Source organism: Phocoena sinus, chromosome 15 (assembly GCF_008692025.1).
Source record: "Phocoena sinus isolate mPhoSin1 chromosome 15, mPhoSin1.pri, whole genome shotgun sequence".
NCBI classification, from domain to species: domain Eukaryota; kingdom Metazoa; phylum Chordata; class Mammalia; order Artiodactyla; family Phocoenidae; genus Phocoena; species Phocoena sinus.
In genome coordinates, this window is record NC_045777.1 from 47,733,368 (window position 1) to 47,756,954 (window position 23,587).

A 23,587-nucleotide genomic window follows, 5' to 3' on the forward strand; every position below is an offset into this window, starting at 1 on the left:
CTCACCCATCCTGCTGCTGACTCAGGGATCCTCTGGGTAGCCCCAGCATCCACATTTGATAACGGCATTTTGACTCACCTTCTCCCCCACTGTCCGAGGGAAAGAAAACAGAGGCAGAAACACACCTGAATTGTCCCCTGGGATCTTGCCTTTGAGTTTCTTAGACACCTGCCCCTAAATATCTTCAGAGTCTCTCTGGATTAGAACTCAAAGGAAAAACACAGCATCCAGCTCTTCCTGGGCTTCCACCAGAGAGAACGGCAGCCCGGCCCGCGGCGCGAAGCCCCCAGCGCAGCCACCGTCTTACCTGGTTCGGTGCAGTTCTTGCTGCTCCGCGGCCCTGCATCTTCTGAAGTCAGCGAGTCATTCACCTGCATTAACTTCCTGCCCACGGTCCACTGTCTGTCTTGCCCGATGAGGTCCATGAAGTCAAGGTCTGGGGAGAAAGAGATCACAGCCACGCATCACTAACAGCTGGGTGTCACCTGTCCCCAGGCTGGGTGCCCAGCGCCTTCAGCCATCGGCACTCAGTCCGGCCAACACCCCTTAGACCTCTCACCACCGTCGCTCACCATCCTGCCCCCACCTCCCAAGGGCTTCCTCGGCTCCTGGATCCTACTGGCTCCCACAGCGGCAGCCCTCAGCCAACGGCTGGGAGGGGGCGGTGTATAAACACCTCACGCTCCAGTGGGATGACTCTGAAGTGTGTGTTCTACCCTGGAATCCAGTTTTCTCCACTGGGATGACTCTCCAGGTGTCTACAAGGTGACTCTCCTGATAAAACACACTTTATTGGCCGCTGTCCTTTCCTGTCTTAATTCCCTGCACCCGATAACATGCTGAGAAATGTTGAACAACCAACTCTCCAGGGGAAAAAGTCCTGGTCTTGTATCCACTGGACAACTTCCATGGTGTAAATATTCCCATCATGGCCAATTTCGAGCTACCAACGTGATCTCACTGAACGTGGACTTGGGAAAAAAGGGCACGGTTGGGTCCGCTAAGTCAGGGTGACTGGCACCTACCCACCAGCAGCTACTCCTTGACCAGTACTTCCCTGAACCGCCTCCCAAATACACCACCTGCCACTGAACACCTGCTCAGGATCTGCTTCTCGGGGTCACCCAGGCTAAGACACCACAACAACACACCCAGAGCCTGGGCCAGTGAATCCCACACAACAAGATTTCAGTAAACACGAGATGAGAGCGTGAACAAGGGGAAAGTCGATCACTGAATGCGTGACTAGGGCTGAGGTCTCCGGCTGAGATGCCCATGGGGATGGAAGTGCCAGGAGAAAGAACAGAGACGGAAGGGCCCGTCGGGGGAGAATATGGTGGCTTCTGCTTAGGACGTGTTGGATCTGAAGTGTCTGGACCATCCACAGGGCAGCGTGCTGCCCGGGTAATGTGGGTGCAGACACCGCAGGGTGGACAGCTAAGCTACACAGAACATCAGGGGAATCATAAGCAAATAGGGAAGAGTATGGCATGTGTATGGATGCAGCTTCCTAAAGAGAAGGGAACGGAAGAAGAAACCATGGGAAACTCAGCATTCCTTCAGAGCAGGTAGAGTCAAAGCATTCAGCAAAAGATCATGAAAGGAAGGAAAAGAGCAAGGGAAGTGGTGTCACAGAAGGTAAGCAGAAAGAGAATTTCAAAAAGGAAAAAGCGGCCGATGGCCTTGACTGCCATGGACCAATCACGTAAGACAGATGCAAAGACACAACAGAGCGGGACCTCAGAGGGTCACTGGGATGTGGAAACAGCAAGCACAGATGGCTCTTTCTAGTGGCTTGGAACTCAAGAAAGATGTGACATGAGGCTTTGGCTACCTCTCGAGTGTCCAGAGTTGCTGTGGTCAGAAAATGGATCTAAGAACAAGACAAGGCTCTAATTCATGGGCACAGAGGCCTTCACAAAAGGCCAGAGGGTGCGCCCCACAGAGCCACACCAGCACAGAGCTCTGAATCGGTCAATGAAGAGCTGAAGGTCATCATACCCTTTCCTCAATTTCCATGGGGATTTTAGCTTCCTAAATGATGTCACTTTCATTATATAATTGGAACCTCATGACAATGCTCAGGAAAGAAAGAGGGAGCCTGGGCACTGTCTCTCTGTCCACTGCTGTCTCTCTGACACCTAATCACTGCTGGCTCAGAGGAGGTACTCAGTATGTGTCAGAGTAACCATTCCCACTTTGTGGATGGATAAAGTAAAACTCATGGAAGTTTCTGGAAATCACAGTGCTTGTACGCATCTCACCTAAAGCCAACAGGACACACAGTAACATCCATAGCTCACAAACTGAGGTCTTCCTCAGTCAAATGGAACCTGCTCCACATGTAAAATTATCAAATAGCTAATTACAACTTTTATACATTAGCTAGGACAGCCCCTAGGTTTATTCTCAAAAAAATGTAGAAAGTGAGGCCCAACTAGAGTAAGCAATAACTTAAGACTCTGAAATACAGAAACCTACACGACGGCCAGATACGGCCATAACTGTGAGGACAATCCCAAAGACATTTCAAGGTCAAAGCAAGGCATCTGTGGAGTCCTGTTCACCTGAATGGTTCATTCTTAGGATTAAGAACGGTGACCAGCAGAGGAAAAAAATTGCAGAAAACTCATAAACAAGGAATAAGGTCAGTTGCCTTAAAATTCAACGGGCAGACCTAAAATGTGAACATTACACCATATCGTTTGTCTCAGGTTGGGTTTCCGCAGAAGCAGCCCCTGAGGACAGGGATTTGAGCACAGGTTGTTTACGTGGGGGGTGATCTCGGGAAGCACCCGTGCTGGGACAGCGCCAGGGAGCCAGCCAATGGAGGTGTGTTTCAAGTCCATTGCTAAAATGGTTGAACTAGCACTTGACCCCTCTGGAAACCTCTGGGGGCCAGTGTAGACGTGCAACTCAGACACCCAGGGGGTGAGGGAGCTGGGGTATTTATCCACCTGCTCTTGGTCTGCCATGGGTGGAATGCAGGCTGTTCCCAGGGGACATTAATTCCCTGGCACTTCCAACCAAAGTGGGCTCTGGTACCCAGCAAAAGGCCTTAGATAATGAGACGCAGGTGCTGAAAGTTGGACGGTGCCCATGTGCACTGAAGACATGAGGACAAAGTGATGCGGGCAGGATGCCGATGGCATCTTCCAGCCTACACGAGACCAACAGATTGGCCGTTCTGCTCTTCTTGTAATCTGGGTTAAAGAAAAGTGCTCTGTGGTGCTGCAATCCTAACATTCAGGAAGATCCCAATGTGCGTTGTTTGTATAGTGGTGAGCATAGCTGCCTTCCAGGAAGATTCCAAAAATCTGCAAAGAAGCAAAAGCATCCCTTCCAGTGACTTGCAAAGTTCCTGCTTAGGCCAAATTTCCATGGTTCTGTAATTCTGAGAGAAAAGCTGATACCAATTAAGAGATATAAAAATAAAGCCAGCTATTGTAGCAGAAAATTAGAGGATTTTTTTACACGATGATTCAATAGCTTCAGGAATCAGAGACTATTAACGCAGCGCCTCTGGATTCCAAAACCTACAAACGTTTATCTCAAAAAATATATATATGACCACTGACCACTGATATACAGATGTGGAGACCAGAGTCTGAGAAAATGAGAATGATGAAAGCAAAGCACTGCGTTCACTTACTTCCCACTGAGAACCGTGCGACGATATTACACCCCATTCTCTTTGTCCTCACAAAACTGCTGGTGAGGGACTTCCCTGGTGGCGCAGTGGTTAAGAATCCACCTGCCAATGCAGGGGACACAGGTTCGAGCCCTGGTCCAGGAAGATCCCACATGCTGCGGAGCAGCTAAGCCCGTGCACTACAACTACTGAGCCTGCATGCCACAACTACTGAGACCCATGCGCCTAAAGCCGGTGCTCCGCACAGAAGCCACCGCAATGAGAAGCCCGAGCACTGCAATGAAGAGTAGCCCCCACTCGCCGCAACTAGAGAAAGCCCACACGCAGCAACAAAGACCCAACGCAGACAAAAAAAAAAAAAACTCAAAAGAAAAAAACAAAACTTCTGGTAAGGTAGGAAAGGGCAGTTGGCTCTCGGGTCAACTTACCTTTGGAGTAAATAAGTCAGAGTAGAAGTGATCTGCCTCAACTCGGAACCCACCCATGGCCACAGCCACTGCCAGTTAATAATCATCATGACAGCCATTTATTGAGTGTCATGACAGCCATTTATTGAGTGTCTATTATGTGCGAAGAACTTGCCACTCTTCGCCATGTTTCATCTTAACATCTTATTCTGAACTATTAACTCCACTTGCAAATAAGGAAACCGAAGCACAAAAGAGGTTAAAGACTTGCCCAAGGTCACAGAGCAAGCAAAGAGGAGCAGAACGGGGATCTGACCAGGATCTGACCAGGTCTAGTGACCCCAAAACCCACATTCTTGGTAGATCCCTGCAGAGGATGAAATCCATCTGGCCATATTACTCAGCTATAGCAAGACAGATCCACTATGCAGCCTGCACCTTATACGAGGTGAGGGGTGGAGACAGTCTCACTGGACCTACTTCCCCCAGAAACTATGAGGAACAGTGGCAGGTCAGGAGCATCACCCCATGAAAGCATCACACATGCAAAAGAAAACGGTCCTGAAACCCCACTGGATGCAGGACGCTCAGCTGAGCGTGGATTTCTCAGAGACTCAGGGGGCCCCTTGGTCACAACATGGAGGCTTACAGTCTTGGATTTAGGGAGGAGTGGGTGGGCAGTGGGGAAGGCAGAGGGGATCGGGGGAGGCGCCCGCTGCTCTCCCCTCATCACCCCCGGCTTCCCTGGACTTCTTGGCCCGGCAGGGGATGCTCCTCGAAGCTACACTTGAGCAATGTCAACAAAAGCCCTTGGCCCCCATCCACCGCGTGCCTGGCTCCGCCTGCCAGGCCCTGGAAGTGGCGAGCTGGCCTAATTAGTCAGGGAGCGGGTGGGGGCGGTGAAGAGGGAGGCAGCGGGCTCACATGTCACCAGCTCCGAGCAGGGCGGCAGGGGTGGGCCGTGGAGATAGCGCGGGGTGCCTGCTGGAGGGGAAGAGGTTCTCAACTTGAGACTCAAGCACACGCACTAAGGAAGGAGAGAGTGTGAGGCTGGGAGCCAAGTTTCCATTACAGAGCTGTGCCCTCATCCTCTCCTGCTCTCTCCCTCCCTCCCTCTCTCTCTCTCTCTCTGTCTCCCTGTCCCCTTCCGCCTCTCCACGATCAGGGCTTGGAAAGCCCAAGGCTTTCTGACCCCAAGAATGGATTTCCTTCAGTGCCCCCTGTCCCAGCTTCACCCTAAGACTAACATGCTTTCTCCCATGTGCACCCTCGCCCCACACAGGGTCCCTGGCCCAGCGGAGAGGTGGAGCTGCCACCCTCTGAGGAGGGAAGGACCCCGTTCAGATGAGGGTCTGCAGACAGGCAGGTCTGCTGCAGCAGCATCAGAATCGTGCCCCTGCCCGTGTGCCTGCAGCCGTCCTGCACCTTCTCACTCCGCGCTACCCCCGGAGTTTCGTCCATTTCACTGACGGGGTAAAGCAGCGAGCTGGGACTCAAGCCCAGATCTGACTGCAAAGCCCATCTGTGCGCGTCCCACCTCGTCCCAGAGCTCAGGGGCCCAGGGGAAGTGGCCTCCAGGGGTCAGCAGGCCCCCTTGAAAGGTCGTGTTAGCTCTCCCCTCCCCCAGATCTGGAACACGGCATTTCTTCTTGAAAACTGGGATGGAGAGAACCACCCAGAGGATCAGGGCAGCAGGTGAGGAAACTGAGTCTTGCAGAGCCTAACGCGACCCTGAGGACAGAAGGTCCAGAAAACAGAACAAGTGACAGAGCCCGTGGCGGCAGGACCGGCTGCAGCCCTCAGGCCAGCGCAGGCTCAGAGTGCCCAGCAGGGCTATAAATACCCCACCCTGCAGTTTACACAGCTGTCCCCACTCCGGGCACCCCGGGTCTTCACCCCGGGGTCAGAGGGCGGGTTTGCATCAGCCTGCAGCCCTGAGACCGCCTTCTGCAGACTCTCCAGCAAACGAGTGGGGCGCAGCTGCCCCTCCAGCGCCCTCTCCCTACGGCCACCATCCTGACCCCCCACCCGCCGAGATTCTCACCCTCTGTGGGTGAACGGAGGAGGAGGGCAGGGCTGGCCCTTGCCTGTGGATCTTCACACTGATTCTCCAGCTGGAGGAAAAGTGTGGCTCTGAGTGGTTCTGGGTCCTTGGAAAGGAGCACAGACTGTGGAGAGGCTGCGAGCTCTCCAAACCTGCCAGGAGAGGAAGAAGCCGGAGGCTGAACGTCCTGGGCACTGGGTCCCTCCACAGCCTCAAGCTTCCAGAAAGACAGAGAAGGGCAGATCCAGAGAACTCGAAGCTGCGGGGAGGCCACAGACTCCAGGTAAACCTCTCCTCTCTCTGCATCTTCACGCCCTGCCCAGCGGGTCCCCCATCTCCTGCCCTCTGGCTGCGCCATGGCAATCACAAGCCGCAGCTCTCAGGCTGCACTTAAACCGCATCCCAGTGTCAAGGCGCCGCACCTCCACTCAAGAGGAAAACCCTCTGGAAGGCTGAGGTTTCTCGGTCCCTCTAATGGGAAGAGGGAACAGTAACCCCTGGCCACCTGCACACAGATATGGGCCCTTCCACCCATGTCCACCCTCTGCAGGGCTCCTGCACAGAGCGCAAGGTCAGCAGCAGCAAAAGCATCTCCTGGGGGCTGGTGAGAAATGCAGCGCCCAGCCGCGGAGCAGGACTCTGCACAGAGCACAGTGGAGTCTGAGCTGCTGCTCCCAGGCCCCAGGAAACAGCTTCAAGTGTTATTTGCCAAAAGACGGTGTTTCTAAGCACAAGAGGCAGAGAGAGGCTGCAGGGCGTAGGCAGAAGGTCCCTACCCAGCACTGCTGGGGTCCCGATGGTGAACGGGAGCAGGCTGCTGGGGCTCTGGGTCACGCTGTGGACCAAGTGCTGTCCAGTCGTGTCCTGCATCCGAGGGGGCCGGTCCCATGACCCGTCCCCCGACGGGAGGGAACGGGCAGCCCAAGAAGTCCTGACTGCTGCTGTGCCTCCCCTTCCCTCCTGACACCAACCCTCACAGCCCAGGCCACACACCCTCCCCAGGACACAGAGGCCGGCAGAGCCCATGACAGAGTGGCCTTGGGAACAAGGGCAGCCCAAAGCACCCAGCCCAAAGGCGAGAGTCCAAACTGGCCCCGGATGCAGGTTCTGCCATGGCTGTCGGGCAAAACAAGGCAGGTCTGGTTGTGAGACTTGGAGGCCAAGGTAGGGGAGCCCAGAGAGACCCTGGCCGCTCCCAGGGAGAACCCCTTCCTCCACCCAGCCTTCCTGACCTTCCAGGATGTCCCCTCAGCACAAGGCCCCAGAGCTACTTCTCCTTCAGAGCTTGCATCACAGATGGACGCATCACTGACTGTCTCCGCTGCTCCCCCCACCCTGCGACCCCGACCTGTCCCAGGCTCCAGGAGACTCAGGCTGTCTGGGCTTTTCTCCTCCCTGTGCCCCTCCCCCCGACCCCTGCCTGAAACCCGGTGGGTGTCCAACAGCCACAATGTCACAGCGCTTGCCTCAAGGTGGGGCTGGGGAGTCATTGCCCAATTCCCAGGAAAGACCCCTACGTCTTCCCTCAGGGGTCATGCCCCTTGATTTGAGGCTAAGTTTAAATGACAGGCCTGGGAATTTTAGTGGCAAACCTAAAACAGAACCCAAGTGCTCGGGGTTCCCGGACAAAACTGTTTGCGTTATACAGTCTTGCTATTCAAAGTGTGGCCCCTGGACCAGCCACATCAGCCTCCCCTGGGAGCTTGTTAGAAATGTGGCATCAGACCCCCCGCGTGAGACTCTGCATTTAAACACATGACTTGTGTGCACAGTAGGGTCCAGGCAGCTCTGCAGCCCATTGCTGGGCTGGGTGTTTCTTTTCCCATTTGTTCAGACATCGGTCGCTGAGCACCTTCAAGTTCCCAGGACAGCGCTCTGCTTGATCTCTCCACCTCTAAGTTCTGTCCTCAGGGAGCGGGAAGGCCCCTTGCTGAGCACAAGCCCCTGCAGGAGGCGTGCTCCAGCATCCACGGAGCTGGCTGGCCGCCGAGACGCTTCCTCCTGCATCTGCCTCGAAAAGCGAGAGAAGACCAGGTCCCAGCAGCCAGGTTTCAGAGCTTCCTCTTTTCCAAACAGCTCCATCTTTCTTCACTGCTCTACTAACTAAAGCAAATGGGTGTGTTCCAAGGACCCTGGGGACTGGGCTTCTGGTCTCAGGACTTCGCCATCTTGGGCATCTGGTGACTTGGGATTCTAGGGCCAGATCTGTCCCTAGCTGTGGGCTGTTGGGAAGTTGAATCACTTTAACTCAGTTGCTGCATCTGAAAACTGAAGGGCCTGAATAGTCTGACCACTAAAGTCCTTGAGCTTGGATTTTTAAAAAAATCTCGGGGAGAGTTGTGTACCCCAGGAGACTGGGCTATATGACTTACTGAAGAGTGGGAAGAAAATATGAGAACCCCCAGGTCTGTATCACGTGCCAATCTTATTACATATTTATTATTTATAATGCAAGCTGACAGTAGCACCACCACTGAGCCCATGTGCCAGCATGTCCCATAATTAATGTAATAGAAGGGCACTGTCACCCAGTGTAGGCGAGGGGCGTGAAGGCAGAGCGCAGAGTGGATGTGGGGCCCTCCGGGCTCACTTGCTCTCAGAGTGTCCGGCATAGGGCCCTTTACGTGTACTCAGTGAAGCAGATTTGCAGATATGATTTGAGACAGTAAAATCTTTACATTCTTTGAACTTGAAGATGAATTACACATTTCTCTCTTACAATAAGACAACTGCTACAAATACGCCCACCTTTTCTGAGAAGACATTGTGGCCTCTAGCTAAGGATGCACCTAGCAGGTATATTCAGAACACACACACACACCCTTCAAGGTGACATCTTAACAACCAGGTGAAAAGGCACCTACGTTCCTCAAGAAATTTGTTTTATGGAGAGAACGTATTGAAAACAAATATCAAGAAATTGTGTTACCCTCCAAAATTGACAGAAATCAGCATCTAAAGCAATCATATTTTCCACCTTAAAACGCGGAAGCAGAATTACGTCACCTGATGAAAAACATTCCACACACAAAGAGTTGCAATGAGTTCTGAGTCCATTTGTTAAAAATATGTAAATTCAACACCTTCTGAAAAGTAGCATGATTAATTGACCGAAACCAGGAAAAATGCGAAGACGTGAACAAAAGTTTTTGCCTAGTTGGTGGGTGAAACTGAAAAATTAACGTCTTGATTTAGTAGGTACAGTCTAGGATGCTTTTCTTCCATTTGGATCTATGTATCTTGGTGAATTATCTATTTCAGTTAGGACAGCCATTAAATGTCAATATTGAACTGAACCTTAAATGAAAATAAACAGACTTCCAACTGGCTGTTCCTCAAAATATGGAACTAATATTTTGAAAAATGATTTAAATATACTCAGTCATGTTGTCCTCAATAAAACAGTACTCACAGACTGTAGCAATATTAATAATTATAATGCTCCAGGAAAATTGAAATGTTTTGCTCTATTAATAAAATCTTTATTTTCTTCCTCTTAACTTTATGTTTCTTCATATATAAAAGTCAGGGGTGGGCCCGTGAGCCACGGCCACTGAGCCTGCGCGTCCGGAGCCTGCGCTCCGCAACGGGAGAGGCCACAACGGTGAGAGGCCAGCGTATCGCAAAAAAAAAAAAAAAAGTCAGGGTAGATCCAGGTTTCGTAGGGCCCGAAGCTTATGTAATGTTGAGGTCCCTCTTTTCTTTTATTATTTTTTTAATTTTTTTTAAATTTTTTGTCTGGCCACACACCTTGTGGGATCTTAGTTCCCCGACCAGGAATTGAACCTGGGCCCTGGGCAGTGAGAGCACGGATCCCTAACCATTGGACCACCAGGGAATTCCCTCTTTCAAACAGAAAAATACAAAGTTAGATACAAGGCTTAAGTATGTGTATACATAATATATATTACAATATTAATTATGCACAATTTCTAAATCAATATCCATTCTCCAATAGCTTGGAGATAGCAGCTTCAGATGACACATGCTGTTCCAACACCTGTATACGTTTCTTCTTTCTTCCATTAGACTGTAAGCTACCTGATGACACCAATTTTTTTTATTGGCCCCCAGTACTTGCATAGAGGAGGGATTCAATAAATCTCCATCAGGGAATTAATTTTTTAAACTAAACTGGAGTGTGGTGCCTGCACCCCTCCCTGCCGACATCCCTTCTCCCCTAATTTGAATCAACCTTGGAATTTCCTTGGGGAACGACCCCTCCCCCATACCCTGTCTACCTGGTCTGAGTGGAGCATCTCTCACTCATTCACTAAGGTCCTGGCCAATCAAAGCCCCACATCCTGCAGGTCATGATGACTGGTTCCCAGGTGTGCCTGTAACTGAGACAAGCCAAACAAAACAGAGCTCCCAGGAGAGAGCCTAGCCCACTCTCTCCCAGTGAGCTTGAAACTGGAAGGAGGGCATGGATGCTGGGAGTCCAGGAATGCAGCCAGCACGCAAAGGTGGGCAGAGCCAAACCCAGAGCTTTCTTTTCTCTGCAAGGGGTTCAAGTACAGGCTGCAAGGAGTGAAGGTTGGCCCCTTGATGGTGGAGATACAGAGTCTGTGCAACACCCCCCCCAAATACCCAGAGGCCGGCCCAGGCAAACAAGGGAAACCCTCAAATGTCACTGTGAAATTGCAGTAATGATTTAGATTGCAATGCAGCATTTGCCACGTTGGGAGGCGTCCTGGTTTGTGTTTCCTGAAAGCCAAGTCCAAAACAAAGACTTGAGCGCAAGTAGTTTATTCTGAAGGGGATCCCAGGATGAAGGAGTGAGGGCACGTGGAAAGCAAGACGGGGAAAGGGAAACAGGAGCTATAAGGGAAGTTATAAATGGAGGATGTATATGATGGCTGCTGCCATGGCAACTAGGGCACGATCCCACCGGAAGCTCGGAGGTGCACCCAAGATTCCTCCCAAAATTGTCCTCCAGCAGGATGAGGGCTGTGGCTCTCATCACGTCCTGACTGAGGGTAGCCCCAGGAGCATGAACTCCCCCAAACTCCAGGCTGTACTTTTGGGTGGGCCACGTCAGCTCCCACCTACCGGGAACACCCCGAGCCAGAGGGACACGTGGCCCATGCTTGAGGTGGCACGGCCACTGCAGCAGAGTCTGAACCCACACTGCCCTGCCTGCTGCAGCTGCGGCTTGAACCCGAAGGAGGATGGAGGGGGTGTCTCAAGGGACACCCAGTGATGCCAGCTACCGAAGGTAACCTTGGCCTCATCTTAGAAACAGTCTCTCTCGAAGCAAGCGGGAAGATGTGGTTGGTCCAGGGCCACGCGTAGATTTCCTAATGATGTTTTCCTTTTCTCCCTCTTCTCTCACCACGGAACTTGACGCCAGAACTAAAATATCCTCTGGACGCTTCCCAATGAGAGCACAGGACTAAAGAGGGGACAGGCAGTGTGGGTTTCTTTTAGGTGGAGAGTCACTTGGTTCTCACATTTTCCTACTCTTCAGCCCACGGCTTGCAGCTTTCCAAGTTGGAAATTGACGCCCACCACAGGAGCGCAACAAGGCTGAGCAGAGAGAAAGCAGCATCCACGCCCCCCGGCCCCGGGTTTCCATCACGAGTCAGAGACCCACCAACAGGAAGCGGAAGGCAGGGAACGATCCCACGAACGGCCAGACGGGGATGGGCTGACGCATACCACCTTCCAGGCCACCGCCTGCCGCCTCAGGGAAGGCCGGTTTGCTTCTGTCATTTCAGCCCGATGGCGGCACCTCCCCTGCTCTCATCCCGTGACTCCCTCCCGGTGAATTTCTATTGATTCGGGATTTGCCTAAGGAATCAGGCTTTGTTTTCTAGAGCCCTAAGAAGAGCAGAAAATGATCATCAAAATTCAGTATTTGGGGCCCACCCGCTACGTGCCTCCGGCCGAGGGCTCCCCATCCCACTCTGTGAGGTTCGTACCACGCACGCCTGTCTCCCCCTCCGGCCCGCTCTCTGTCCCAAAGCCTGAGAGATCCCATCCATCTCAGCCACCACCAGCCAAGGCCAGTAAGTCCTCTGTCAGGGAGCCAGAGAGAAAAGGGGAAAGTGAAAGACCTCTTCCATTGTTTCTAAAAGTGAAGGAAGCAGAGAACAAGGGAGAGGCGGTCAATAAAAAGACACACACACACACACACACACACACACACACACACACACACACACACACACACACACTGGCTGAGAAGGGGTGATGCAACAAGGGATTCTGGGACCAAGGGCCATATCCATCTCTTCTGGAATCGTGTACTCACATAAGGGAGAAAGGGGAGGGAAGGAAACTGGACCCCTGGTGACATTGCTGGTCCGTTGATGACACCAGCCTACCTGCAGAAACAGCCTCCAATAAATCCCCCAATGCCTTAGGCATTTTGAATTGTCTTCTGCTTTTGACAGCAACAAGTGTCATGACTGATGTATCAGATGAAACCTTGTGTTAAGATCTAAGTATTGTCCTGAGAAACATCAGACTTCGGTTCAAATTCTGGCTCTGCAGCTTTCCAACCTTATACTGCATGAACCTCTTCCTAGAAGCTGGCCTTACACACATGAGACCTGTCCCAAATACCAGCCTACCTGGACCAAAGCTTTTTAGTAAAGGTGGTGAGCCTATCTTACACCCAATAGTTTGTACCTCCAAAAGTACAAACCACTGGGTATAAGACAGGCTCAATGATGTATTGTACAACATGAGGAAGAGAGCCAATCTTTTATAATAACTATAAATGGAGAGTAACCTTTAATAATCGTAAAAAACCAAAAATTTTTAAAAATAATAAAGGCAGTGAGAGCTCTTCACTGTCCCCCTCTTCAGGGATCCACTACTCGTCAGGTCACCTCAGCATCACCCTGCGCGTGACTGACGCCACCTGTTCTCACACATCCCCTTGTCCCCCCCCGCCACGGCAGGCTGACGGCCTGCCCGAGCAGCCCTCGGCTCAAAACTGCAATAGAGAAGGATGGAAAAGGATGAGGATCCCAAAATAAATCCCCATCTCTCCGAGAGGATTCTCCTCCTCAGAAGAGTTCCTCGAAGCCACAAAAGGCACCTTGAACGGTGTCATTTGACTTACAAGGAGCCTGAAGCCTGTGATGAGCCCCGGGAGGGGATAGAGCCTCCCAGGCACTTGGGAAGCCTATTCTTGCGGGGCCACCCTGCTGGGATTTTCAATTAGAAACACTGCATCTGTGACTTGAGTTCATCCCATCCTTTCTTTTTTTTTTTTTTTTATGACAAAGTGAATCAGTTATACATATACATATGTTCCCATCTCTCTTCCCTCTTGCATCTCCCTCCCTCCCACCCTCCCCTTTCTGATGACAGGTGTGAGCTGTCACCACTGCCAGACGATCAGCGGGAAGTCACCGAGTAAGAGGAGTGTGTCCGTCCGGGCTGGGGAGGCCACCTAACTCAGGAGGACAGAGCACCTGGCCCCGTGTCCTCCACAGTCAGGAAGCCCGGGGCCTTGGGGCCCACAGAGTCTCCAAAGGGCTGCAGAGGGCAGCGCTCTCGTAGCTTCCATGCTTCCATCTTTTATGAGAGGCAATAAACCAGAAAATTCTCTTCTCCGGAGTCAGACGTAACAGCTCTTTCCACAAATGTCTACAGAGAAAGCTCGAGCTATAAACTGGGACATTTAAAATCTCTGGTTGTTTCTGTTTTTGCTTCAGGTTTCCTTAACCTTACAATCACTACTGCTCTTGCTACTATCACTATCTCTAGACACGATACAGTTGTAACTTCCGCAGCATCATGAATGGACCCTCCGTGAGCAAAGCACGCGGGGTGCCATACGGAGGTGCGCGTGAACCCGGACTCGGGATGTCTGACTTCCTGCGTGGGCCCACCTCCTGCCAGGTGCCACTGGGGCCCTTGTCTTGCTTCTCGACGCCTCACTCATCTTACGACAGTCTTGGGAGGTGGGTGTTCTTACTCCCACTTCCCCTGTGAGAAACCAATCTCTTGGACCCTAGGCCAGCGACTTGCCCAAGGTCCCAGTCCTGAAGTAGATCGCAGGCAGCACCCAGTCCAAGGTCGGCCTGGGGACATTCCAGGCGGGACACAGATCTTAGATGCCCTCTGGTTTTTTAGCAGCAAAGCCTGGCCTGGCACCTCGCCCGGTAGCTCCCACGCTGGGAATCCTTCCTTTCCCTTTACCCCCCTAAGCTCAGGGTGCCTGAATTCCTGCCTCAGCCTCACTAAGATGCCGCTTTGTATAATCTTCCCCTTGACATTTCCATCTGAGACATGGGAGGCACGGGGCTGGTTTTATAAAAGTAAAACATGGTAGGAGAAACATGGTTTCACTGTGGCAAAGAAAAAGTAGCAAATACTGTGTAGCAGAACGTTAATGGGGAAATCTCGGTGGTGGGTATGCGAGTGTTCACTGCACAGCTCCTTCCATGTGTCTGTATGGACGGATATTTTCATATAAAACGCTGAGCAGAAAGTAATGTTGCAGAAGGTCCCAGAGGTACGTGAATATTCATGGCATCCCCTACATAGTATCTGAGAGTGATAAAAAGAAAGATTATTGCAACGCGGCCAAGATCCATGTGTACAGGGAACCCCTCCAGAGGGGGCCGGCAGGGGGCCACTGTGTGGTCCAACACCTCGGCTGGGGTCCTGCGGCTCAGCCGTGCTCTGCTTCCAAGACCATATCTACTACGCCTAAAAGGCCCCGGGTGGCATGGTACCCACACCGTGGCCGAGTGCATCACAAACACCCATCGTTGAGAAGAGAGTCTCAAGGCAACGTCCCTTCCAGAACCAGCACACGTGGATGCCTAAGCCTCCGCGCCTGCCACATGAGGCAAGACATCCCAGCTCGTCATCTCCCAAGCCCCACACTTGTTTCACTTCCTCTTCCAGAACCTCGGCTGGACCTATCTTCTCATCGGAGGGGGTCTGGAGGGCTTCCCCTCAGTAGCAAAGCTGTATCAGCAGCGTGTCCTCTCTTGGAAGAGCCAGGAAATGACTCGGCTCAGAGCCCAACTGTCTTTGAACAGCTCTATTTCCAAGCCCTCCTCTGGATATCACCCTGACAGGAGAACGTACCTAACTCTAATTCAGTTGTGAAACAGGCCCTATCCCTGTGCAGATGTTAAAATGGAAATCTAGAGGAACGGCATGATCCTTTGGTGAATTACCGCCAGGACGAGATAGGACCTCAACGTTAGTCACTCAGCATCCCACAGACCACCCTAGCCTTTGGAGAATTTTCTGCTCCTGTGCTTTACCCCCCTGTGCAAGCTCCAGGCCTGCTTATTCTTTTCTGGAGGTCTCTGGAAAGCTCAGACTTAGTGGAAAAGCTAGAGGAAACCGTTCACCCTCTTATCTTCCTCATCATGACTGTTTCAATGACTCTTTCTCTGTCATTGAATTCAATTAATTCAAAAGAAACCCAGGAACTAAAGAAGTTTCCTCTTGCCTTGTTCCCTAAAGAAACGTTAAAAGTGGTTTTTACAGAAGGACTTCACTTCCCCATGCCCCTGCCCAAACTTTGAAAGGGGCGAGGACAGATCACGGTGCAGGAAGCAGCCCATCAAAGGACACAGGGTGACAGCTGGTGGGAGCAGGTGGCACAGGGCTGCCAGTCTCCAGGAGCTCAAAACTGTGAACACTGGCATCCCTTGTTTAAGTGAAAACAGGTACAAAGAAGGTAAAGGAGTTTCAACACTCCCAACAGGGACCTACCCTTGTGCAGAGGCTGCAGAATGCAGAGCTGACAGGGCCTGTGGCCGCAGGGCTCAGAGACTCTTCCAGTCTTAAAGAGGTCATTGAATGAGCAAAGGGGCAAGGCCTAGCTCACAGGGGAAATACAGGCCGTGTACAAGGGCTGTTTTGCACTGATACTTCCCAGGTCTCGCGGGAGCCAGGTCTTTCCACGAAGCGCTATAACTCTGACTTCTGAATTTCCCAGCACCCAGCAAAAGGCGGGAGAGAGAATGGGCCTTCAATAAATCATTCCCAGAGGACAACTAAAAGAAAAAGACACTTCCCGAGATCATCTTCAGCCCTCCTTGGAGGTGAGACTGGAGGTCAAGTTTCGGGCTTCGACAATGAGCCTTTTAGGGGATAGAGAACACTCTGGTGGTCTCCGGCTGGGCCATAAGGACGTGAGGAAACCAGGCACACGGGCTCAGCCAGGCAACTGTTTAAGCCCTTTTGCCAACCAGAGATTTACTGCCTGTTCCTCCGGGCAGTGGCGGTCCCAGAGTCAATTTTCCAAGAGGAGGATCGATTGAGGAAACCATTGTTGAGGCTCAGACTGTAAATTTTTTTAAACAGCCCTGTCCACAGTCACAGATGGCTCTGGAAGGCTCATGGGGGGCAGGAGAAAGTGACAGCCCGGCTCGCTGGCTCACCTTACGTGACTCTGCGTCTCCTTCCAGGATTTCTCTCTAAAAACCTATTTTTGCAAATGGTTTAAAAAAAAAGATGCAAATGAACTTTTTTTTCAAGTTGGGTTTTAGCCATGGTACTAGATGAGTCATCAGAAGTCCAAACCTGGGAGGGTTTCGTGGAAGAAAATAATTTTGGAACCAGGAAGGTCCTTTGAGAATGTGAATGCAGTGCAGTCCAACAGAAATACACTGCAGGCCACGTATGCAATTGCACGTTTTCTCACAGACACATTATAAAAGTAAAGCGCAACAGGTGAAATTAATTTTAATCGTATGTTTCACTTAACCTGATATATCCAAAATATCACTTCGCCATGCAATAAGTATAAAAACTATTTCATCACCTTAATTGAGATATAACTTGCATACCATAAAATTCACCCACTTAAAGTGTACAGTGAAATGGTTTTCCATGTTTACAGAGTTGTGCAACCATCAATATAATCTAATTCTTGAATATTTTCATCACCCCGAAAACACACATTAGCAGTCACTCTCCATTGCCCCCTTGCCCACTAGGCAACCACTAATCTACATTCTGTCCCTATGGATTTGCCTCTTCTGGACATTTCATATCATTGGGATAACACACTATGTGGTCTTTGGGGACTGGCTTTTTTTTTTTTTTTAATTTATTTTTGGCTGCGTTGGGTCTTCGCTGCTGTGCGTGGGCTTTCTCTAGCTGCGGTGAGTGGAGGCTACTCTTCGTTGCAGCGCGCGGGCTCCTCATTGCGGTGGCTACTCTTGTCGTGGAGCATGGGCTCTAGGCGCGTGGGCTCAGTAGCTGTGGCTCGCGGGCTCTAGAGTGCAGCCTCAGTAACTGAGGTGCATGGGCTTAGCTGCTCAGTGGCATGTGGGATCCTCCCGGACCAGGTCTCGAACCCATGACCCCTGCATTGGCAGGCAGATTCCTAACCACTGCGCCACCAGGGAAGTCCAGGGACTAGCTTTTCTGATTTAATGTTTTCAAGGTCCATCCATGTTGAAGCAGTATCAGTGCTTCACTCCTTTTAATGCCTGAATAATATCCCATTGTGAGGATAAAAATAATCAATTAATCGTTTTACACTCTCTTTTTGTACCAAACCTTCAAAAGCCATTGTGTCTTGTACACGTGGCACACAGCTGAACTGCTCAGTGGCCACGTGTAGCTCACGGCTCCAATAATATTGCAGATCCTGTCATCTTTCTTCAGAAAATTAAATAAAACCCTGGAAGGACAATTACTTGTCCAAGTCCACATGCTGGTCAGTGGCTACATCTCAGTGTGAACCCCAGTGCTGGCCCCATCCGACAGCACCATGCTTTTTCTCCTCACCTACACACTGGGCCATGTAGCGAGGATAAAGATGAAAAGGAACAGGCTAGACAGACATCCACGGAGGTCCACTCTCCCTCCTCAACAACACTCCCTACCTGGTTGGCCATCATTCTGTTTCAACCAGTGGACAGGCCCAGTGGGGCAAGGGTGGGGTACCACCCACAGTCACCCTAAAGAAAGCACCTCTCCACCATCTGGACCAGCTGACTCCCAGCAGAAGTAGCTGCTGAAAGGCAACAAAGGTTAAAGTGATGGGTCACCATGAATAAACCACTTACCTTCCCTGAGACCCTATGACAGAGGGACAATACATACATCCCCTACTTTATGGGGTGCTCATGAGAGGAGATACATACACACCAGGAGGAGAGTCTGTTGGGTTAAGGAGAGTGAGTGAACTTCCACCCCTTAGAAATAATGTTGCCCGTGGATCCCCACCCAGTGAATCAAAAGCATTTACTACTGATGGGAAAGAGCAGATGCATTCTTTCTTCTGTAGATACACACTAATAATAGTTAATAGCAAATACTTCTGTGGCAGTTATTATGCACGAGATAGTCTTCTAAGCAGTTTTCATTCTCACAACCCTTTGTGGAAGGTTTTTTTTTTTTTTTTAAGTCTAGTTGATTTACAATATTACATTAGTGTCAGGAGTACAACACAGTGATTCAATATTTTTATAGATTATACTCCACTTAAAGTTACTACAAAATATTGGCTATCTTCCCTGTGCTGTACGATATAACCTTGTAGCTTATTTTAGACATGGTAGCCTGTACCTCTGAATCCCCTACCCCTATATTGCCCCTCCCCACTTCCCTCTCCTCATTAGTTACCAATAGTTTGTTATCTATATCTGTGAATCTATTCCTGTTTTGTTATAGTCATGCATTTGTTTTATTTTTTAGATTCTACATATAAGTGATAACATATAGTATTTGCCTTTCTCTGTATGACTCATTTCACTGAGCATAATACCCTCCAAGTCCATCCACATTGCTACAAATGGCAGAACTTCATCCTTTTTGATGGCTGAATAATATCCCATTGTATATATACACCACATCATTTTGTCCATTCATCTGTTGATGGACAACTTAGGTTGCTTCCATATTTTGGCTACTGTAAATAGGGCTGCTATGAACATTGGGGTGTGTGTATCTTTTTGAATTAGTGTTTTCATTTTCTTTGGATAAATACCCAGGAGTGGAATTGTTGGTATCACACTCCTTGACTTCAGACTATACTACAAAGCTACAGTCATCAGAACAATATGGTCCTGGCACAAAAAGAGACACATAGATCAATGGAACGGAACAGAGAACCCAGAAATAAACCCATGCACCTATGGTCAATTAATCTACAGTAAAGGAAGCAAGAATATACAATGGAGAAAAGATAGTCTCTTCATTCAGCGGTGCTGGGAAAACTGGACAGCTACATGTAAAAGAATGAAATTAGAACATTCTCTAACACCATACACAAAAACAAACTCAAAATGGATTAAAGACCTAAATATAAGACCAGAAACTATAAAACTCCTAAAAGAAAACATAGGCAGAACACTCTTTGACATAAACTGTAGCAATATTTTTTGGATCTGTCTTCTAAGGCAAAAGGAACAAAAGCAAAAATAAACAAATGGGACCTAGTTAAACTTTAAAGCTTTTGCACAGCAAAGGAAACCACCCACAAACCAAAAAGACAACCTACTGAATAAGAGAAAATATTTGCAAATGATATGACTGATAAGGGGTTAATATCCAAAATATATAAACAGCCCGTACAATTCAGTATCAAAAAAAAAATCTGATTTTTAAAATAGGCAGAAGACCTGAATAATTTGTTTCCACAGATGGCCAACAGGCACATAAAAAGATGCGTAACATCGCTAATAATCAGAGAAATGCGAATCAAAACCACAATGAGCTATCACCTCACACCTGTCAGGATGGCCATCATCAAAAAGACCACAAATAAAAATTGTTGGCGAGGGTTTGGAGAACAGGGAACCATCGTACACTGTTCGTGGTAATGTAAATTGATGCAGCCACTATGGAAAACAATATGGAGGTTCCTCAAAAAACTCAAAAAAGAGAGATTTTTAAAATTATTATCTGCATTTGAAGATGAAAAGAGTATGGCACAGAGAGGTTAAGTAAGTTGCTCAAGGTCACAGAGCTAGTAAGCAGCATGGCAGGCATCTGAACCCAGGCAGTGGGCTCCAGAATCCAGCCTCCTGACACCACGCTTCCCTGGAGAAACCTGGCACATCCAGGGAGCCCTGGTCTCTCCCCACGACTTCTCTTCCTCTTTGTTGGACCCCTGAGGATCTCCCCGCCCATGCAGCACGGTCTCTGGAATCACGCCTTCCAGCTCCAGGGAACATTCGCTTGTGGCCACTCCTGCCTAGATTTCCCATACTAAAGGCATGAGTCAGGAAGACAAAAAAAATGTTCCTTGTGAGTTATTATTACTTGTCATCATGCTTGTTGTATGAGCCACAAGGGTCTAGATTTATTAAATTGGAAGGAGAGCTGCTGAGTTTGTTGCTGAGGAATGACAGACTCCACAACACTTGGATTCACTGCTTTTGTCCCCAAAACCATGCTCCCCACCCCCCCACCCAACTGCCTGAAATCCTAGCCCAAGACAGCAAGCAGCCCAGTGCGGGCGGGAAAGGCAGCTTCCCCACAGGTGAACCATCTCTCCCCAGCCTTTACTCACCGAGGATGGAGTGGGGTCCCCATGACCTAACCTCCCCCTGGGATCCCCCGGGGCATCTGGGGTGACCATACAAAGGCAGGCTGGTTGGTGTCCAGTTAAAGACGCAGACATAGAGAATGGACTTGAGGACACGGGGAGGGGGAAGGGGAAGCTGGGACGAAGTGAGAGAGTGGCATTGACATATATACACTACCAAATGTAAAATAGATAGCTAGTGGGAAGCAGCCGCATGGCACAGGGAGATCAGCTCGGTGCTCTGTGACCACCTAGAGGGGTGGGATAGGGAGGGTGGGAGGGAGATGCAAGAGGGAGGAGATATGGGGATATATATATGTATGCATAGAGCTGATTCACTTTGTTGTATAGCAGAAACTAACACAACATTGTAAAGCAATTATACTCCAATAAAGATGTTTAAAAAAAAAAGAGCAGATGGATATCAGGCTGCCCCGGCGACGTCACCCTGTTTAAGAGGACACGCTGGGACGGCAAAGGCCAAAGGTCACAATCCTGCTGAAGATTAGCAGATACGTTTAGTTTGGTTCATACAGTGTCACAAGAGCTCCCCGATTTCATACAAAAAGCCAGATTTCCAGCTTCTTTGGAAAAACCAGAAGACCTGGCAAGGCAGGCCTGAGTCCCTGCCACATAGGCACTTAGCGGGGCACCTCTGCCCCTCTGGATGAGGAAAGCCCTCTTGCCCTCACCCCATTCCCCACCGCTCCATACTGTCCCTCCAGGCCCTTGGGCACAGACGCAGACCACGTGCACTGGAGGGAGGATGACGGTGAAGCTCGGCTTATCCAGCAGCCCTGGCTTATCTTTCCCCTTAAGCCAAGCCCACAGCACACCTGGAGCTGGGGCGGCCTGCATCCCTCCTGCCTTGTGATGACACCTGCCCCGCTGCACTCGAGGCCTTTCCTTCTCTGCCCGCCCACTTCCGGGATGCTCCTGCTATTTAGTTCTGGAGAGTCAGAGCTTGTGTTTCTCTCACACGCGAATAGTTCACTTCTCCATCCATTCCAGCAGCCTTGAGGAAAAGAACATTTCATATACTTCTCTCGGCTCCTTTTCCCGCCACACTGGGTTGGGCCCACGGTACGCACTTGACAAGGTGATGTGCCTGAGGAGAAGAGTCTGATGGGGAAACTGAGGAGGACCGGGACAGAGACGCAGGACGTCACACAGCTTCTTGCTGGTGGAACGTGAACCAAGACCTTGGAAGGCCACGGAGCGTAAACAGACACGGTTCCTATCAGCAAAGATGCCGATGACTCAAAATTAACCACCATGAGACAATGGAGGAAGTGAATGCCAGGTGGTGCGCCCCAAGGGTCTGAGAAGTGCAGAGGATTCTGACCCAGCTGCTCAGAGAGCTCAGGCCCCAGGGGTAGCGCTGGGGCTGTGCCAGGGAGACGCTTGACACGGGATTCGCCGGTACGTGCCATGCACGCCTTCATCAGACCCTGCAGTCTGAAACAATTTCATGCCTCTCCTGCGGTGAGAAGGCCTTAAAAACGACCAAGTCCTCAAACAAACGAAGGCAGATCACTTACGCTCAACATGTGGGGTCGCCGATTGAACTTCCCAGGACATGACCTGGACCCTGGGACACGTGGACGGACACCCAGGGGAGGGGAAGCTTCAGGTCTGTCCCACTCCTCCACCCACTCTTATAGGAAAGGGCGGATGAGCCCGTGGACCGCAGGGGCAAATGCTGGGATGCCGTCCATAAATGATACAATTCTGTCCACTGCCGGGGTGCCTATTGGACCAGCACTATTGCCTAATCCCGTGGGGAGATCAAGCATCCAGGCATTGCTCCAGATGTTTCCACACGGCCTTGCTTCACTCCGAGAGGCAAAGGACCCACTGCATAATTCTATAAATCTAAATACACACACAGCTCTCGTGAGATTGTGAAATCAAGTACCACCTCTTCATGCATCTCTTTAGCATGTAACACAGAGCTATCAACACAGCAATGCTGAGTGTATGTTGACCCTGCCCCCATACTTGAAGCTCTATTAGAAGATCCAGAGAAGTTTATCATGGCAGCCATGAAAAAAACTGTCGACTAAGAAATTTGGACTTGCTCTCTGTCTAGTTCGCCCAATGCAGTGAGCAAAGCCACACACAGAAGAATGTACCAAGACAACTCAAGGGAAACTGTAAGGGGATTCTGGGAAAAAATGTGTCCCTATTCTAATTTTAGGCTTTTTTTAATCTAAGAGGAGAGGTAGAAAGGAAAAATAGAGCAGTTTTTGAGTATCTGCCTATTGGAAAAGATGAATCTGTACCACTCTGTCAGCTAGCTGATTTCAACAGATGACAGCAATGATTAAAATCAGCCCTCTGGGTTAATTAGAGCCTATTACCACAAATACATGGTTACCCTGTCACCACCACTGCTTTTTCTTCTTCCTCCAAGCTTTGGTGGCTAAGATTGTGTTACCCACAATTTCAGGGACTTCCCAAAGCTAAGGGTCTCTTCAAGGCAAAGGTCATCTGAGTTCACCCTGCCTCAGATCTGCCCCTTCCACTGGTGAAAGACTCTTTGGCTCCATTTCAAAGCTAGTTACGTTGGCCCCAAAACTCTTTAGCCTTCAATTCACGGTTGTCTGGGGTAACACTCACTCTGGCTGACGTGGTGTTGAGAGGAACAATGCTTGCCCGAGATAGTTGTAAAATATGACAAGGAATTTATTAGGAGCGCTCTGTGTTGTCTTTGATGGAATCAACCACCACCATAAATTTCAAACCCACTCTGCTGGGCTGCAACCACTAAGAATGTAGCCTGGCCACACAGAAAGGCCATTTGGAGTCTGTACGTCCCATGGTATTAAGGGTTCAAAATATAAAGAATCTGGGTGACCTTCTAAAGCAAGGGAAATGGGATCAGCTTAACTTTCTGTCCACTCTCTGGGAAAATCGCCCAACAGAAGCCAGTTAGGGCAGACTGGGAAAGCCCACCCCTCCAGGCCCCCGGGTGAGTATCCCTGATGCAATGGCCCCCGGCTTCCCCA

The 23,587-nt window shown here is 50.1% G+C and overlaps 1 protein-coding gene across 2 annotated transcripts in view; it reads right to left on the minus strand.

Moving 5' to 3' along the window:
- SLC24A3 (solute carrier family 24 member 3) overlaps positions 1–23,587 on the minus strand; it is a 465,113-nt gene that overhangs the window by 398,810 nt on the left and 42,716 nt on the right. For both annotated transcript variants that reach the window (XM_032606684.1, XM_032606683.1), the window contains exon 2: positions 308–436. In XM_032606684.1, the coding sequence (XP_032462575.1) occupies positions 308–436 (129 nt within the window). The remainder of the gene's footprint in view (positions 1–307; positions 437–23,587) is intronic.